Source organism: Ylistrum balloti, unplaced genomic scaffold (genome assembly GCF_031769215.1).
Source record: "Ylistrum balloti isolate Yb309-2 unplaced genomic scaffold, AGI_CSIRO_Ybal_v1 Utg370558, whole genome shotgun sequence".
In the NCBI taxonomy this organism is placed as follows: Eukaryota; Metazoa; Mollusca; class Bivalvia; order Pectinida; family Pectinidae; genus Ylistrum; species Ylistrum balloti.
Window position 1 is genome coordinate 271,412 of NW_026782351.1, and position 19,094 is coordinate 290,505.

General features: G+C 34.3%; 1 protein-coding gene across 1 annotated transcript in view; it reads left to right on the forward strand.

Annotated features, from left to right (window-relative positions):
* The window catches only part of LOC132556290 (dynein axonemal heavy chain 3-like), a 56,598-nt gene that overhangs the window by 5,694 nt on the left and 31,810 nt on the right, over positions 1 to 19,094 (forward strand). The window contains exons 6-31 of the mRNA XM_060220673.1: positions 861 to 1,050; positions 2,427 to 2,502; positions 2,737 to 2,856; positions 2,996 to 3,121; positions 4,326 to 4,521; positions 5,293 to 5,472; positions 5,708 to 5,844; positions 6,231 to 6,336; positions 7,009 to 7,187; positions 7,398 to 7,491; positions 9,414 to 9,504; positions 9,839 to 10,029; positions 10,358 to 10,589; positions 10,958 to 11,169; positions 11,447 to 11,538; positions 12,031 to 12,145; positions 13,391 to 13,561; positions 14,146 to 14,408; positions 14,554 to 14,755; positions 15,716 to 15,922; positions 16,294 to 16,408; positions 17,060 to 17,258; positions 17,443 to 17,551; positions 17,724 to 18,014; positions 18,326 to 18,417; positions 18,703 to 18,904. Of these exons, the coding sequence (XP_060076656.1) occupies positions 861 to 1,050; positions 2,427 to 2,502; positions 2,737 to 2,856; positions 2,996 to 3,121; positions 4,326 to 4,521; positions 5,293 to 5,472; positions 5,708 to 5,844; positions 6,231 to 6,336; positions 7,009 to 7,187; positions 7,398 to 7,491; positions 9,414 to 9,504; positions 9,839 to 10,029; positions 10,358 to 10,589; positions 10,958 to 11,169; positions 11,447 to 11,538; positions 12,031 to 12,145; positions 13,391 to 13,561; positions 14,146 to 14,408; positions 14,554 to 14,755; positions 15,716 to 15,922; positions 16,294 to 16,408; positions 17,060 to 17,258; positions 17,443 to 17,551; positions 17,724 to 18,014; positions 18,326 to 18,417; positions 18,703 to 18,904 (4,188 nt within the window). The remainder of the gene's footprint in view (positions 1 to 860; positions 1,051 to 2,426; positions 2,503 to 2,736; positions 2,857 to 2,995; positions 3,122 to 4,325; positions 4,522 to 5,292; positions 5,473 to 5,707; positions 5,845 to 6,230; positions 6,337 to 7,008; positions 7,188 to 7,397; positions 7,492 to 9,413; positions 9,505 to 9,838; positions 10,030 to 10,357; positions 10,590 to 10,957; positions 11,170 to 11,446; positions 11,539 to 12,030; positions 12,146 to 13,390; positions 13,562 to 14,145; positions 14,409 to 14,553; positions 14,756 to 15,715; positions 15,923 to 16,293; positions 16,409 to 17,059; positions 17,259 to 17,442; positions 17,552 to 17,723; positions 18,015 to 18,325; positions 18,418 to 18,702; positions 18,905 to 19,094) is intronic.

Below are 19,094 nucleotides of genomic sequence, written 5' to 3' on the forward strand. Positions count from 1 at the left end.
CTGTAAATTCACAATGAAAATTTCCAAATGAAATTTCTGTTAAAAATTCATAGGTTTTTTTTAAAAATTTTGATCTCCATTATTCATGTAAGGTAATGGTTGATTGATAATACCTTAGCAATTAATGACGGGTCATTTTCCCAGTGTTACCAGTATATTATACAGCTTATAATGTAAAATCTTTATACTGTTTACATTAAAGACATTGTCTAATTGTACAAACTCTGATATATGTATGTGTAATTTTGATATAATATTGAAATGATAGTTGTTGTAAAACTTCAGTTGAAGAACTCAAAGGTTCATAATAAAGCTTAGTTGGTATGTGTTCCAAATTGAGATTGATCAGCAAATCTAGCTAAGAACAGGCAATTGAAAAGTAATTTCACAATATTTTGTGTGATTTTATTTGTACAAGTTCAATACCATTTGGTACACATGATTTTTCAAGAAGATACTTTTTGATTCATCTGTACAGCTACATGTCATCATCAAAACATTTGCAGGTCTTTAGGATATCATGTCATTATGAAGATTTTGCTCACAGAAATATCACTTTTGAATTGGACAATATAATTGCCACTTTCTGTGTGGTTTTTGACAACAGTACAAGATAATTGTCACTTTCTCTGTGCGTTATGACAATTGTTCAACATGATTTACACATTCTGTTTGGTTAATGGCAGTGGTACAACATACAATGATATGTACACATTTTGATGTGGTTTATGGTATTGGCACAACATAATTATAACTTTCTATGTGGTTTATAACACTGGTGTAGCATAATTGTCACTTTCTGTTTTGTTTTTGGACAACAATACAACATAATTATTGCTTTCTGTTTGATATCACAACAGAGGTACTACTACTACATACAGAAAGGTATTCGTCGTGAGATGCTTGCACCACCTCACCCCGACACCATGAAGAATATCAGTCAACTTGTACCCAGTACCTTGTTGTCCAGTGTTGAACTAAAAGGCATGGTGGAGGACCTCACAAAGGAAGTCAGCGATGACTATGAGTTCAGCATTCGCAAAACCATTGGTGAGTGAAATATTCACTTGATACTTCGTCATCCTTTTCAGTGAAAAATGTGATTTTATTAGGTTACCCGAGACAAAGTCTCAGGGTGACCTATTGTGATCCCCTTTTTGTCTGGCGTTGTTGCATTGTAAACCTTTAACATTTTCAACTTCTTCTGGATAACTCGTGAACGGATTTTAACGAAATTTTACAAAAACCTTCCATTGCTAACGACACATAAAAATTGTAAATTATATGGTCTTCATTCCCCCAGGGGCCTGAGGGTGGGGCCAAAAAGGGTCAAATTAATTGAAACTTTAAAAATCTTCCTCTCGAATCCCAGGTATGGTAGAATCAAGTACCCTCCATGAATGGAAAAACTTTCAGATGCTTTACCAAAATTGTAAATTTCATGACCCCAGGGTCTTGCATTTCTCCCTAGGGAGGGGCTAAGATTTACTATAGTTCATATAGAAATTATAGAAATTACATTTTTGAACCTTATTTGTTATTTTCTTTTGGAAATATTCAAAACTTGGTAAGAATGATTAGTTTAAGATGACAGTTTAATGATGTGCCTACATGGACCTTAGCTAACCCCCTAGGACTGTTGGGCATGGCCAAAAATTGGTCAGATAGACTGAGACTTCAAAAAAGGTAGAATCAAATTCTCTTCTTGTCTTATGGTGCTTTATAAAAGTTGTAAATTTTATGACCCCAGGTTCTCACATTTCCCTTTAGGGAGGGGGTAAATATTATTTTATATAGGAAAATTACAGTTTTTAGCAGAATTTGTTTATTTTCTTTCAGAAATAGTTCAAACTTGGTTAGAATTTGTTTTTATTAGTATGAGCTGACAGTTTGATGAGATGCACATATTAACCTTGACTGACCCCGAGGGGCTGATGGGTGGGGCCAAAAATAAGTCAGATTGACTGAAATTTCAAAAAAGTGTTCTACTGTTCCTAGATGGAAGGTTTTATATAAAAAAATTCTTGCATAAAAAGTGTCATTTCTTTTAATTCAAACTTGGTTAAAAGCCTTAGCATGGGACATCAATTAATGTAAACATAATTTACATTTGCATCAAATGTACAATATAGTTAAAGTTATATTATTTTTTTAACAAAATCATTTCTATGGCATGTTACAAGAAGCATTGTGACTTAGGTGACCACTAATGCACTTGGGCCTTGATATCAAAATGAATGACTTGTTTGAAGAAATTGAAAACTATCACATACTATACCTATATTTGCATGTCTATGTGTAATCACATACATGAAATGACACATTTACATAAATATCTTATTGTCTTATGTACATCTTTAGCAAACAGGAAAATCTCTTGAAATAGTTACATTTTTGTTATCAACAAGTACACATATCTTTTGTAGTTGACTATATCCTGAAAGATCCTACAGAGAAAGATAGACTGCATATAGCATGGACTCCAAAACCATTCCAGAAAAGGTACATTTGATCAATATTGTATGTTGCTCAAGCTATTTGATTATGCAGAGGATTTCTGTATTAGTATATATTTTATAAATGACAATTTTTAGTATCAAAAGGAAATATAATTACTTCAATTATATATCACAAGGTGGTTTTTTTTTTTTGCTAGAATTTGATATTTATGTTAAAACTTGACATTCATGTGTAAGTTATTGAAAAAAAGCTGTATTGGATAATATTTTCTTTTAGGATTATCCGGGCGCCAGTTCCATGGCACTCTACCTACAGAGATATGAAGGGTTACAACACAGAACACCTCTTCATCACCAACCCAATCATGCTGGAACTCCAGGACATTTGGTTTAACCAGTGAGTACATTGCTCTGATAAACCATTGAAACCTGATTTCCTGTATTACTCATTATTCCTGTGAATTCCTGTTCTGCATACAAAGTTGTGTGTAGATATAAGGTTGGAGTACATTGGTAATATGTTTGGTTGTTACTAGGTTTAACAGTCTGAGGTTTGTGAATCTAAAAGAATTGAGGGAGGCTGACCTTCCCCTTCTTCCCAATGAGTTTGAGTCTCTGGTAAAGAAACAATGCTGGGAGGCTCATGAAGTACTCCGTAAAAGGTAAGTTATCACTGCTTCACAGATCAAGGAATCAGAAGGATTCTTAGTTTCAAGCTTCAAAAGTTTTTTTGTGCTATTTTTGAAGATGGAATGACATTTTTGTCCATTTCATATTGCTGTATTGTTAGTGAAAAACATATTATAACTCATTTCTTGTTGCTGTGAAAAACACGTCCTTTTTGCTTCTAACTCTTGGCTAAAGGAGTAAAAATTTAAACCAATGAAAAAAAGGGGATGATTAAAAATCTGCACACTATCAGATGTGAACATTTGATATTCTTCATTTTTTATATTAATTTTGCACAATCAATTTTAACGCATGATCGTCTTTGGTAATTTAGCACAACACTGATTACTATATGATTCAGCATAAAGCAACTTCAACTTGTGCCATCATACTTTTGCTTAATTCTTTTGATGTGAAAAGCACTAACATCAGATTACAACTGCTAAAATACATTGTACATTTACAGTATAAAGATGTATTATAACTATGATTAGTTATAAATTTTTGTACTTTATTAAATGACCTTGTTATGTTTTGTCAATGGCTCTAGATTAATACAAATGTAATGTTTTTTAGTTATTTAGAAATGATTCCTCATAATATTTGAATTTGTGAGAAATTTTTTTCAAAATTAAACACGTATAAGGGGAAAAGTGTCTCATAGATATAGTAATCTGTATATTAAAGTATTACTGTTCACTTTTAGCTTATGTATCAGTAATCAAGCTATGAAGCTAGCTTCTCACCTAAGGTCTGTGCATGTCTTTCCTCTTTACTGTGCCACCTTTTGTTCCCTTTAATTTCGGTGTTATTTCAAGAATATGATAATAGCAAGCATGGAATATTGATAAAATTCTATACTTCATGTGCAAAATTTGATTGTCTTATTAATTATCATATTATTGTAGCATTGAACTTAAATTCATCACATAGTGACTGAGAACTGTGGTATTTTGAAATATTGGGAATAACAGTATGCAACGTAAAAGAGGTGGAATTTGATATCGAGAGGAATCTGTTTTTAAGGGTTATAGTTGTAGTATGTGATGGTGGTGGCAGGATCAGATGGTGATATGTTTAGTGATCACTGTATATATCAATTCTTCAGTAAGGTTTTGTACAAGTGATTTACTTATTTTTGATATTACTTTTACCTAAAGTTTCTGTCTGTTGATTGTATCTGTTGCTGGTTTGTAGCTGGATCCCTACTTGTGCAAAGATATTTGTGGACAAGAATGATCTTTGGCAACATCTGGTGCCTCCAAATGACACAGACTCCACTCAGCTGGTGGAGGAGTTCTTTGCTTGTGTAGCGGCACTCATGTCAATACAGCTGCGCTCCATGGTCATCAACTCTCTGGTAGACTTCCTAGAGTTCTTTGAAACTCACAAGGTACAGATATGATGCTTTATTAGCAAAACATTTGTTGTGATCCTTAATTTGTCTATTTTCCCTTCATTACTATCGATGGAGAAATGCTATTAGATTGCCTGGTTCCATATTTTCAAACTCTCTTTTCTGTAGAGATGTGTTATCTCATCTTAGGGCTGAGATTAAATGTAATCCCAACCAAGTGAAAGTCAGGTTGAGACAGAATCTTAACCTGAGATAATCTGTTCTCAATCAATTGACGATAAAGCTCACAAACTTTGTTATATAGAAAAAAAAAGAATAATTTCACTATGGTTTAGAATTGTTAAGTTTAAGGTATCAGTAATTGAAGATCAACAATGCCATGTAATGTAAAATCATGAGTGAAAAATAGATCTGTTTTTTTGAGATAAAACAAAAAAAGAAAAGAAAATAAGTGAAAGTGCAAAAAAAAAGGAAAAATTTGGATAGAAAGATGCACTGCCATTGGTATAAAACATAGAGTGTGAAGGTCTTAGAAGCAGTAAGTGTAGTTTTAGATTGTGGAAAAATTAAGGTACACTTTAAAGAACTATAAGCTGGATGGGACTTTAGTTAGGAGGGTGACAAATTAATGATGTTTAAAAGCAGTCAATATAGTCTATTTTGTTAAACAGGAACATGTTCACTGCAGATTTCCTCATAAAATATAATCCTATTTATCTGTGTCTGATATTAGTTAATTACCTAACATTTAATCTTATGTACACTGAATATAACATACTAAACTAGGAATCATATAAATTGTTTTAGGGAGGCAATGACTTTGGTGACACATTTGATGAGCTCCAGTATGTAATGGACCAAGTGATGATCATCAAGCTTAGAGTGGATGAACCAAGGATTCAGTTTGATCCTCCATTCAGGGAGATAAGGGACATCATTCTCAGATGTTTCTCTGAAATCATCGCTAGCGGAGAAGGTCTTACAAGGGTAGGTTAATTGTTATTTAATCTTGTGTATTGTTGTGTAGTCAGGTTTTGTTAATTTGTATTATCTGGCATTGACAAAATTTGTTTCTATGCTGTTGATAAAGTGTAATATGTAGTAATTTTAAAGAGTGTGATAGTCAGTGTGGTTTATTATCAGTACAGACTACCAATGATCCTGTCTTTGTTTAACTTTACTCTCATACATGATATAATGAATTAATATTTTACCTGTACAGGTGGAGTGTGAATTGTTCCCAGACATGCGTGCCCAGAGGCTGCTGTTGAGGAGTGTAAAAATAGAGGAAACGCTGGTCACTGACTATGTAGACAAGGCCATGGACATTTTCAAAATTAACACTACGGGACCACAAAAGTAATTTACTCTTATATAAATGCTCAAAGCTACAGATGTTCTTTCAGCTTTTCTGTTGTAGAGTTACTGAAGTATTTGACAGTATTTGAAATCTGGAGAGCTAGACCTCTAAACAGTGTCTTAATACATCACAAAGACAATTTTTTTTTTCGGTGTTGGGGGGTTGGGGTGATTGTAGAGGGTCAGTCCATAGTGAAAGTGTTGTGTATATGTCAAAGTTATCTTTATCTGTGTGTTTGTCCTGTAAAGGACAATTTGAAAGATACCTTTAGAACACTAAAATCTTTCATTAAAACAATCATTTTCTTCCATTTATTAAAATTTCTATTGTTTGACCAAACCTTGAAACAACAAGGAGACTACATGACTCCATGTGTTTTTTACAGATACTTGAACACCTACAAAAAGTACTCTGATCTTTTGGACAACAAGGCTGATCAAGATGTTGCATCATTCCTCAGGGAAAAGCATTCAATTGAGGCATTCAAAAAGGTTTGTTTCTTTTAAAGTAAAAACAGTAAGAAGTGATTACATCACATTCACAATTTACACTTTTTATTACTCATTGTTAGAAGTATTCTTTAAACTAAGTGTCTCTATACTTTTTATTCTCCTGCTTGTGAAACAGGGGAACTATATTTTCCTTTCTGTCTGTTTGTCCCTAAATCCATCTGGCCCTGTGTAAGTTTATCAGTGCTCAAGCTGCTTCTTTGATGGTGTCTCATAAAAATTTACATAAAATTTATAAAGCATCAAATTATCTTGGAGAAGTTTCAGGTTTGTTTGGTCAATATCAAGGTCACTGTTACTATTTTTTGAAAATTGATAAATCATTACAGTGTGCTCAGTATGCTTGTTTTTGTAATGATGTGTCAAATTTGTTCTTGATCAATGATATCATTTCTCTAAAATCATTTTACATTATAACAGGGAACAGTTAATTTATTATTCTTGTTGGCTCAGATGGAATTATACAGACAAGTGTAAGGCAGATGAAGATAAACCCATGTGGTTAGATACATTTTTCTTGTCCTTTTAAGAATCCAACCATATCTTCATTTATGATTGACAGTGCATGCTATCCAAAATGTCCCTGTACTATGCTTGGAGGTTCATATAAGAATAAATACATGACATGTTAATTTATTTTTCTTTCTACTTCAGAAAATCATCAGTTTCCAAGACTTGAAGGATGAGATCAGCCTGCTTCGTATCACTGTACCACTCAGCATGTTCTGTTTGGATTGTGTCAACCTTAACAATGACCTTTGTGCTCGAGCTATGAGGTTGAAAGAGAAGCTGGTCACACACCAAGTGGATGAAAACAGAGAACTCAACAGAGGGTAAGTCAGGAGAGTTATAGCTGTCTTATGACTTTACCTAATGCCTCAAAGGTAAAGAAATACAGCCAAGGACAATTTCATTGAGCCTTTAACCAAAAACCTTGTTACCTCTAGTTAACTGTATTTCCTGAAATCAAAGGCAGTAAATGCTATTCTTATTGTTTGCAGTCTTTTTAGTTTACTTGATTTATTTAACCTATCTCTTTACAGAATCTGTAAGCGTTATGATGAGATGGCTGACAAAGTCAGTGAGATTCCAGAGACAACCAAGGAACTAGTAGATACTCAGGAGTACCTCAAAACGGTCAGTTAAACAGCTATGACATCAGTTAGGGAAATTAAAAGTTAATTTTAAGGTTATGTGTTGTTAATTAATGAAACAGTCAATTATTTGACTACCTGTTATTAATTAGGGATATAGTTAGTTATACAGTTATGTGTTATCAATGAGGAAAACAGTCTATTATAAGGTTATGTGTTATTAATTAAATAGTTACATGGTTATGTCATCTGTTGCAGAATTGGTCAGTTATATGGCTTTATGTTGTTAATTAGAGAAACAATCAGTTGTATAGTTGTATCATCAATTATGGAAATAGTCAGTTATATGGCTACATGCCACCAGTAAGGGGAAACAACCAGCCATATGGTTACATGCCATCAGTAAGGCAAACAACCAGCTATATGGTTACATGCCATCAGTAAGGCAAACAACCAGCTATATGGTTACATGCCATCAGTAAGGCAAACAACCAGCTATATGGTTACATGCCATCACTAAAGCAAACAACTAGCTATATGGTTACATGCCATCATAAGGCAAACAACCAGCTATATGGTTACATGCCATAAGGCAAACAACTAGCTATATGGTTACATGCCATCAGTAAGGCAAACAACCAGCTATATGGTTACATGCCATCAGTAAGGCAAACAACCAGCTATATGGTTACATGCCATCAGTAAGGCAAACAACCAGCTATATGGTTACATGCCATCACTAAGGCAAACAACTAGCTATATGGTTACATGCCATCAGTAATACAAACAACTAGCTATATGGTTACATGCCATCAGTAAGGCAAACAACCAGCTATATGGTTACATGCCATCAGTAAGGCAAACAACCAGCTATATGGTTACATGCCATCAGTAAGGCAAACAACAAGCTATATGGTTACATGCCATCAGTAAGGCAAACAACCAGCTATATGGTTACATGCCATCAGTAAGGCAAACAACCAGCTATATGGTTACATGCCATCAGTAAGGCAAACAACTAGCTATAAGGTTACATGCCATCAGTAAGGCAAACAACTAGCTATATGGTTACATGCCATCAGTAAGGCAAACAACCAGCTATATGGTTACATGCCATCAGTAAGGCAAACAACCAGCTATATGGTTACATGCCATCTGTAAGGCAAACAACTAGCTATATGGTTACATGCCATCAGTAAGGCAAACAACCAGCTTTATGGTTACAGGCCATCAGTAAGGCAAACAACCAGCTATATGGTTACATGCCATCAGTAAGGCAAACAACCAGCTATATGGTTACATGCCATCAGTAAGGCAAACAACCAGCTATATGGTTACATGCCATCAGTAAGGCAAACAACCAGCTATATGGTTACATGCCATCAGTAAGGCAAACAACCAGCTATATGGTTACATGCCATCAGTAAGGCAAACAACCAGCTATATGGTTACATGCCATCAGTAAGGCAAACAACCAGCTATATGGTTACATGCCATCAGTAAGGCAAACAACCAGCTATATGGTTACATGCCATCAGTAAGGCAAACAACCAGCTATATGGTTACATGTCATCAGTAAGGCAAACAACCAGCTATATGGTTACATGCCATCAGTAAGGCAAACAACCAGCTATATGGTTACATGCCATCAGTAAGGCAAACAACTCGCTATATGGTTACATGCCAAAAGTTATTGACATAGTGTCAGGTATATTGTTATTGTCCATTATTTAGGGAAACGGTCAGTTGTAGTGAACCTGTGTCACAAATAAGCAGAAAAAATATAGATAAGCATATGTTGCTTTAATGTGTTTACCCTTTGGAACAGATTTAAGTATCTATTTGCACATATAGAACATTAAATTTAAGCAAAAGTCAAACTTTTTTTCCTTGTTATCTTAATTTGGAAATGGTCATGATTTTTTTTGTCATTAATATTGTTGTTGGTTTCATCTTTTTTTAAAGTCATCGGATATAACAGTGTACAAACTGAAGGATGAAATAGAGGATGCCACCAGTCGCCTGATGTTTCTCTTAGACTACGCCATCTTCCCATGTATGTATAAATTCAACTCAAAGCCTGGTAATGTAATTGTTACATTTTTTAAGAATTACCAAAGAAATTAATTTCATAAACCATGTTTGGAAAATTTTAGGCTATTTGTGTATTTCTTTTTAATGTTCTTGGTTATTTTCTTCCTTTTCTTAACATTGATAAATTATTAAAACGTGTATAGGGTTTAGGTCTGATTGTTAAGTAGCCAACACTTTTTCTTTCTTTCCTAGCTATATACATGTTTGTCTGAAAATAATAATTTGTTTTTGAATGATTCACCTTACCCAGACCAGTTCCTTTGAATGCAACTTAAATATTGATTTTATTCGTGAAGTGGAAGACACCAAACTAAACAGTCTTGTGTTCCTTTGGCCGGATCACATCAAGTCGGTGTTTGAGTTGTCCCAATCCAGGATTGTCAACAAACGTGATCATATTGAAGATGAATTGAAGAGAAGAACACAGGCATATGAAGAAAAACTCAATGACATGGTTAAGGAAGTAGAGTCATTCAGGAAGAAAGAGGTACATTGGCTATTCTTTTTTTTTAATAATCATTTTAGAGTAAATATTTTGAGTCATGCATTGTCAGAGTTTGAATTAATGACTTCACACTGTGTTAATTTGTAAAGTTATGAAGCGGTAAGGAAATAATTAGAGGATGATAATTATTAAATGTATTACCAGGTTATGCTGGCCTTTGTTGACTACATAACTTCATACCCAGGTATTACATTTATTCATAAGTTATGTTATTTTCTGTGTCAGTATGGTATCTGAAGAGTGAGGTTTCCTTTTAACAAGATCACTCCATCCTATGAATAAGATTGATTTTTTGGTTGGTTACTTACAGTTCCTAAGTGAGGAAGCCATGAGGACCAACACAGAACAGCTGGCAGCCCTCACCACTAACCTTGAGACTGCTCGAGAGGAACTGGAGGGTATCAATGAAGAGGAACGACTACTGGAATGGGAGACAAGTGAATTCCCTCAGTTGAAAACCATGTTCACCACAAAGGAACCATATGAAAAATTATGGGGAACTGCATACACTTTCCACCAGAAACACGAGAAGTGGCTCACTGGTAAAACTATCTTACCTACTAATGTCAAGATAAATAATATCAGAAATTGAATTTTCTTATCTCAAAATTGTATACACCAGCAATATCAATCAATCTTAAAATCTCTAAACAGTATTTGCATCAGTTCTGTAAGCATTTTTAAATGTCATTAGTCCAGTCCACATGTTTCTAGTAAGGCTTTAGTCAAGGTGCTCTGGGCTCTTCTTTAGACTTCATCTTTATCTACAAAACCTGTTTAGCAAGGGGATGGACGTTAGATACAAAGAATGGGTATATCACTTGTAAAATGTTCACTGAACGTTTAACGTTGGATCTATTCAGGTTGCATTTGTCTTATTTATAGTAAAACATGTTTTCTTTGTTGGTAGGTCCTTTCCAGGGCTTGAATGCTGAGGAGATAGAGACAGAAGTGTCAGATATGTGGAGAACCATGTACAAGCTGACCAAATCCTTCAATGACCAAGCAGGACCAAGGAGAATTGCTGACAACACCAAAAACAAGATTGATAAATTCAAACAACATCTTCCCATTCTTCAGACCATCTGTAATCCTGGTATCCGGGATCGTCATTGGGAGTCTGTAAGTAGGAGGCCTGAAGGAGTTTGTTTTAAGTATTATTTAGACTTGTCATTGACCATGATAGTAATTCAGTTTTTAACATAAAACAAGTTGAAATTAACTCATAACAAATCTGAAAGTTCATGACAGTTTTTCAGCCTTGTAAATCTGATGTTATCAATTGTATTTCATTTATTAGGTGAGTTTATCCTTGAGCTTGAATGCGATGGGCTGTTTGGATACATATCTGTTGGACTTAATTTACTGTGTTTTAATTGGTCTGTTTTATTGTGTACAGATGAGCAAGATTGTTGGATTTGATCTGAAACCCCAAGCAGAGACATCTCTCAGCAACATGTTAGAGTATGGTCTCAGCAAACATCTTCAGAAGTAAGTACATGATAAAGTGGATCTTTTTAAAACTATTCATAAAGATTCATGAAGTACTTAACACTGAACAATAAACATATTTAAAGAGTATGACAGAAGACCCAATAATTTGGTACAAGTGTCTTCCTAATTCAAACATCTTACTATAAGTTTGAAAACAGTGGAATTTTTGTTCTGTGTTCTGCTATATTTTCAAGACCATGTCATATATTGATAAGGCATATATATGTATATTTCATTCACCTGATATAAATCTTACTACTGCAATTCTTCTAATACTTAATAAATGAGCAAAATACAAAGAGCCTTAAATCAATGCTTCAGAATCAGTGATAAAAGTGCTGTAGTAAGAAGACCCCTAATATATGTAACTTTAATGTCAACAATTTACATTCTAAAAATTTATGTCTTCATTTGGTGGTGTGAAATGTTAATGAAGAACCTGGACAGTTTTGCATGATGAATTATAAACTTGATTTGTGTATATTTCAGGCTGGAGGAGATTGGGGCTGCTGCAGCCAAAGAACATTCGTTGGAAAAAGCTCTGGAGAAGATGAAATTTGAATGGAAGGATCAGTGCTTCGAACTCATCCCTTATAGGGAAACGGTGAGTTTTACAACATAGTTTTGATATGACATTTTCAGGTAACGTTGAGCCAATACTGAAACATTTTTAGATTAATTTTCAGAATGTTTCTAACTAATTTGCTATGTGATACCTTTGAAGTTGGAAATTAGTGATTAAACTGGGTAACCTAACTATATCTATTTTACTAATAACAGGGTGTGTGTATCTACCTAACTATGTCTATTTTACCAATAACAGGGTGTGTGTATCTACCTAACTATATCTAATTTACCATTGACAGTGTGTGTGTATCTACCAAACTAAATCTAATTTACCATTGACAGGATGTGTGTATCTACCTAACTATATCTAATTTACCATTGACAGGATGTGTGTATCTATCTAACTATATCTAATTTACCATTGACAGGATGTGTGTATCTACCTAACTATATCTAATTTACCATTGACAGGATGTGTGTATCTACCTAACTATATCTAATTTACCATTGACAGGATGTGTGTATCTATCTAACTATATCTAATTTACCATTGACAGGATGTGTGTATCTACCTAACTATATCTAATTTACCATTGACAGTGTGTGTGTATCTACCTAACTATATCTAATTTACCATTGACAGTGTGTGTGTATCTACCTAACTATATCTAATTTACCATTGACAGGGTGTGTGTATCTACCTAACTATATCTAATTTACCATTGACAGGATGTGTGTATCTACCTAACTATATCTAATTTACCATTGACAGGATGTGTGTATCTATCTAACTATATCTAATTTACCATTGACAGGATGTGTGTATCTACCTAACTATATCTAATTTACCATTGACAGTGTGTGTGTATCTACCTAACTATATCTAATTTACCATTGACAGTGTGTGTGTATCTACCTAACTATATCTAATTTACCATTGACAGTGTGTGTGTATCTACCTAACTATATCTAATTTACCATTGACAGTGTGTGTATCTACCTAACTATATCTACTTTACCATTGACAGTGTGTGTATCTACCTAACTATATCTAATTTACCATTGACAGGGTGTGTGTATCTACCTAACTATATCTAATTTACCATTGACAGTGTGTGTGTATCTATCTAACTATATCTAATTTACCATTGACAGTGTGTGTGTATCTACCTAACTATATCTAATTTACCATTGACAGTGTGTGTGTATCTATCTAACTATATCTAATTTACCATTGACAGGGTGTGTATCTACCTAATTATATCTAATTTACCATTGACAGGGTGTGTGTATCCTCACGGCCCCAGATGAAATCCAGGTGTTACTAGATGACCACATTGTTAAATCCCAGACAATGAGGGGCTCACCATTCATAAAACCATTTGAGACAGAAATGAAGGAGTGGGAGGAAAAGTTAGTCACCATGCAGGACATTCTTGATGAGTGGCTGAAGGTATGGCCAATTCTTTTTATCATCCATTGCTTATGAAATTATGGTAAACTTACTTAAAATTTGTAAAAATTCCTTATTAAAACTGGATATTAGATAAAACATATGGTTAATTTCTGTATATTTTAATAAAATGTAAAGGGGATATGTGGTAATTCAAGATGACTTAAGCAAGTGAAATGAATGCATATGTTATTCTCTTGAAAAATAGATGAGCCATATCATAATTATTCTGGTTTTCTTTTTTTTTTCTAACATTTGCTCAAAGCGCAAATATCTTGAAATGATGCTATTGACTGAGGATTACATGCATTTGCAACAACCGCAGAAATCAATGTGTGTTTAAATAGAACAAAAACATTTAATTGTTACAATCAACAGGACAGGTTTTAATTATTCTTCATATGAGAGATTTCAAAGATTTTCATCATAGAAATCTTTGAAGAGAAAAACACAAATTACTGGTAAGATAGCATACAGACTTAAGTGCACCTTAATTTACAACTTAAAAATCTAAACTTTAATCTCAATGTAAGATTTATCTCAAGAGAATCACCTATATGTTCCCTTTTATTTTGTGTTTACAGTGCCAAGCCACCTGGTTGTACTTGGAGCCTATATTCAGTTCTGAGGATATCCTGGCCCAGATGCCCGAAGAAGGTCGTAAATTTGGCATTGTGGACAACATCTGGCGAGATGTGATGGGAGAGGCCATCAAAGACAATCATTGTCTGGTTGCTACCGACCAGAACAATATGCTTGGCAGGCTTCGTGAATCCAATCGTCTCTTGGAAGAAATTCAGAAGGGACTGAATGCTTACTTGGAGAAAAAACGCCTTTACTTTCCAAGGTCTGTAAAATATATGAGAGTACTGAAATGAATATGGTATGATGATATATGCTTTCTTAAGAACAATATTGCTTTTATTTTCGTCTAATCATTTATTATTTTGCATAGTTTTAATACTATGTCCTATGTATTTTTTCCCCTTAAGGTTTTTCTTCCTGTCCAATGATGAGTTGTTAGAAATCCTATCAGAGACCAAGGACCCGATGAGAGTACAGCCTCATTTGAAAAAATGTTTTGAGGGCATCAGTCGTTTGGACTTTTCAGAGACCCAAGAAATCCTTGGCATGATATCTTCAGAAAATGAAACTGTCCCCTTCAACTCCAAGATCATTCCAGCAAAAGCAAAGGTAACATTGTTATAACCCCCCCCCCCCCTTAGGTAGGGGGAGATATAGTAATCACTTTGTTTGTGTGTGTCCATCGGTTTGGCCATGCATGGATCCTTTATAACATTTTGTACAAGATATCTCACGAATCCATGGATAAATTTAGTTCATATTCATAGAATAAGCCTAAGGTCTATACTTGGTTAGATTTTAGTGGTCATCAGTAAAAATAAAGGTCATAGTTCACAATTGACCATTTCTTAACTAAAAACCTTCTGTACAAGATATCTCATGAACCCCTGTCACTTTACTTCATGTTCATGTCCTAATTTTACCCCACAAAGTTCTATACCTGATTAGATTTTGGTTGTCATCTACCAAGGTTAAGGTTAACAGAATCAAAGAAAACATTAGGTGGTAAGGATATATCTATGTGAGCCCCTGCCCACTTTGTTCTTATTGATAATGTTAACATCTTCACTAATAAGCTGTATACAAGCAGTTGTTTACTGCAGTGAACCATCGTTTAAATATTTCAGTTTCCTATCAATAATTTTTGTTGTTTCACTCAGTAAAACATATATTACTCCTACAAGTGTGCATTCCTTTTCAGTTTATCACAACAAGTTTCAGTATTTAAAGATCAGAAAGTGGAGGAGAAAAAGCAATCATTCACTTTGTGTGATGTAGACACAATCTTCAGAATAAACTGTTCATAGTTTAGCAGTTAGCAAAGTTTGGTACTAAACATTGAAGATCTTACCTTGGAAGGAGATACCTATGTTTGCAATACACAAGTGAAAATTTTTAAATTTCAATGAAAAAATATAAGTGTCTTAGAAAAGTTATTCTGGCATGTGTAGTTTTGGTAGATTTAAGTTGTCAATAAAAAGATGAAACTGCACAATATTTCTACAATTTTTTAAGCTATCCACCATGTCCTTTGGTTATTTGATTAATGTGAAAATAAATTTTGTCTAGGGTATGGTTGAGAAGTGGTTGCTACAAGTGGAAGATGTGATGATTAGCAGTCTCAGAAAGGTTATCATTGAGTCCTTGGAAGCCTACAAGGTCACCAATAGGAATAACTGGGTGTTGGAATGGGCTGGCCAGGTGGTCATTTGTGTATCGTCCATCTACTGGACTACAGAGGTGTCAGAGGCTATGATGGAGCCAGGAGGACTGAAGGTGTGCATTATCATCTAACATGTATATTTGCAGTCAATGAAACCTGTTTAGATTCCTATTTCATTACACCCATTTGTGACCAGACATATTCTGTCACAGTATAACAGTTATAACTGTTATGGTTATGGCTGTCTGGACTAACTTTGTGTTATATGTTTTACTTTTTTACACACATCATTTCATAATTCAACTTGACCATGTACAAATATTCTTTTGTTATTCAATCTTTTGTTACAGGACTGCATTTGACGAACTTACACTTGTTTCATAAATTGTATGTAAAATAGAATTTCCTGTAAGATCCTATGTTTAAAAGAAAGCAAGAAAAAGAAATCCAATGCTAATAAGTTTAAATAATTTCTTCACTACAGAAATATCACCTGAAATGTAATGATCAGATAGCTGATATTGTACAACTTGTGAGAGGCAAATTGGAGACAGGTCACAGGGTTACTTTGGGAGCTCTCACTGTGATAGATGTACATGGTAAGTTATCATTAAATATTTCATTTAAATCCCTTATGTACTACATACATGTTCAATGTATTTGACTAAATATATTGAATATGATTAGAGATTTCTCTTCTTTATGATAAGATGTCATGTACATTTTCACAGATTTTATGTAAGACTGCAGTCTGACAAAAACCTGTTTCTTATTGAATATCCTCTCATCCCTGAATCTCCTCATGAGAGAACATAAGATATGTATTGAAGAATACAGACCTTTTCTCAACAAAAAGTTACTGAATAATAGTAATTATTTGTCAGAGCTTATTTCAAGTTATCATATTGACTGAAATCTTTAACTCATATTTCTGTAATTATCTGATGAAGCTGTGTCTTAACCACTGACATAAAAGTCCACCCAATCCTATTAAGAAAATGTGAAAGTAGAGTTTACGTCCAGTGCGATTTGGCCCAATATGAAATATTTATTGCCACTAACATTTGCTTTCTTCATTCTTTCTTGTGATTATTTCTGGCTTTTGTATGAGTGATCAGATAAAATAACTTTTCTTACAGGTAAAGCCATAATGAAAGTGAGATAAAAGCCTGTGATTGACCCATGTCATGTAGGTAATTTACTAGGTACATTTATCTTAATAATGTCTTATGCTCATCATTTTCTTCCAGCTCGTGACGTTGTGGCTAAACTTGCTGAGGACAATGTGTCCAGTCCTAATGATTTTGATTGGCTGGCTCAGTTGCGGTACTACTGGGACAAGGATGACGTGATAGTACGCATGATCACGACAGACACTGCCTATGGCTATGAGTATCTTGGCAACAGTGGTCGTCTGGTCATTACTCCCCTCACAGACAGATGTTACAGGTACTCCTCACTTTTTACCTGTAAACTTTACTCTGGAAACACAAATCGTATGGCTGTGTACACATGAAAATTGATGTTATTTAATTGATGTTATGGTACTAAAATAAATTTGTGACCAACACATTTCTCATATTTTCACAATCATGGTTCATAAAATTTCATCATGTATATAATTTGTTCCTAGAACATTGATGGGAGCTCTGAAGCTGAATCTTGGAGGTGCTCCAGAAGGACCAGCAGGAACAGGCAAAACTGAAACATGCAAAGATCTGGCTAAAGCTGTGGCAAAGCAGGTCAGTACAAAGTACCTTCCCCAATAATATTCTGTAAATTTGTTACTCTTTTTTAGTGACATAATTGTACATTACATTGACTTGGTACAGTTTTAAACACATGCATGTTAAACCCTTTTCAAATGAAAACTGACAAAGATTCTCAATAATACTTTTGTCTGACATTTTACAGTGTGTGGTGTTCAACTGTTCAGATGGATTGGATTTCAAAGCTATGGGAAAATTTTTCAAGGGTTTGGCCCAAGCTGGGGCATGGGCTTGTTTTGATGAGTTCAACCGTATAGAGCTTGAGGTATTGTCTGTAGTGGCACAACAGATTGCCAGTATTCAGAACGCCATTGCTGCCCAACTCAAGCGCTTCATTTTTGAGGGAACTGAACTGTCACTGAATCCCACCTGTACCATGTTTATCACCATGAACCCTGGTTATGCTGGCCGACAAGAGTTGCCAGATAACCTAAAAGTAAGTAAAAAAATTAGGTCAAGGTGAACAACACCAGGAGATACAAAGAAAACATGTACATTATGTTATCATAGAGTTATTTCTTAGTGTCAGTATTCATTCACATCTCCTGATATCAGTTTCTTAGGCATGCAGTATTTTCATTGTTTTTGAAGACATTTTATTTATAAATTTCATGGAGATGTTTGTTCTACAAATCTACTTTTGAAACAAAGGTGAAATAGCAGTAACATCAGTAAAAAAAAATATAAAAATTCTATCCATATGCTATTGATTATAGTCAGAATATTTTACTTTGACTTGTGTGACAGGTGTTATTCAGAACAGTAGCTATGATGGTGCCTGACTACGGAATGATAGGAGAGATCTCCCTGTACTCCATGGGTTTTGTAAATGCCAGAAGGTAACCTATTTTGTCTTGTATTAAGTATGTAATGTAAAATATGTAGTAATAATATCATAAATACTACCAAAATAAAGAAAAAGAAAGGAAAGAAAAATTATTGGAATGTTCAAACAGTATTGGGGTCAGTACATTTAAAAGATCATGCCATATTTCCTTGAAGATAGTTTTTATTATGTTATTTACAATTTTGATAAGTTTATAGATTACAGTATGCTTCCTTTTAAAACTTGTACATTTCTAGTTGCACTTCTGGTGAATGTTAACTGACTTCTCTTTTACAAGTCTTGCCAACAAAATCGTGGCAACATACAAACTGTGCTCTGAACAACTGTCCTCTCAACACCACTATGACTACGGTATGAGAGCCGTCAAGTCTGTACTCACAGCAGCTGGCAACCTAAAGTTGAAATATCTTGACCAGGATGAAGCAATTCTTCTTCTGAAGGCTATCATGGATGTTAACTTGCCAAAGTTTTTGGCTCAGGTCAGTTGAGATGAAAAGGCATATGATAGCCTGATTGCTAAAGGTTCTCCTCTATTTTCAAAACATGCATGATAATATTTTGTTAGTAGATACAATTAGAACCTCACCATTTGGCTAACAACATTTGTAACTATCGTGATACAACATAACTCATATACCATTAAACATGACGGTCAAAAAAAAGCAAAAA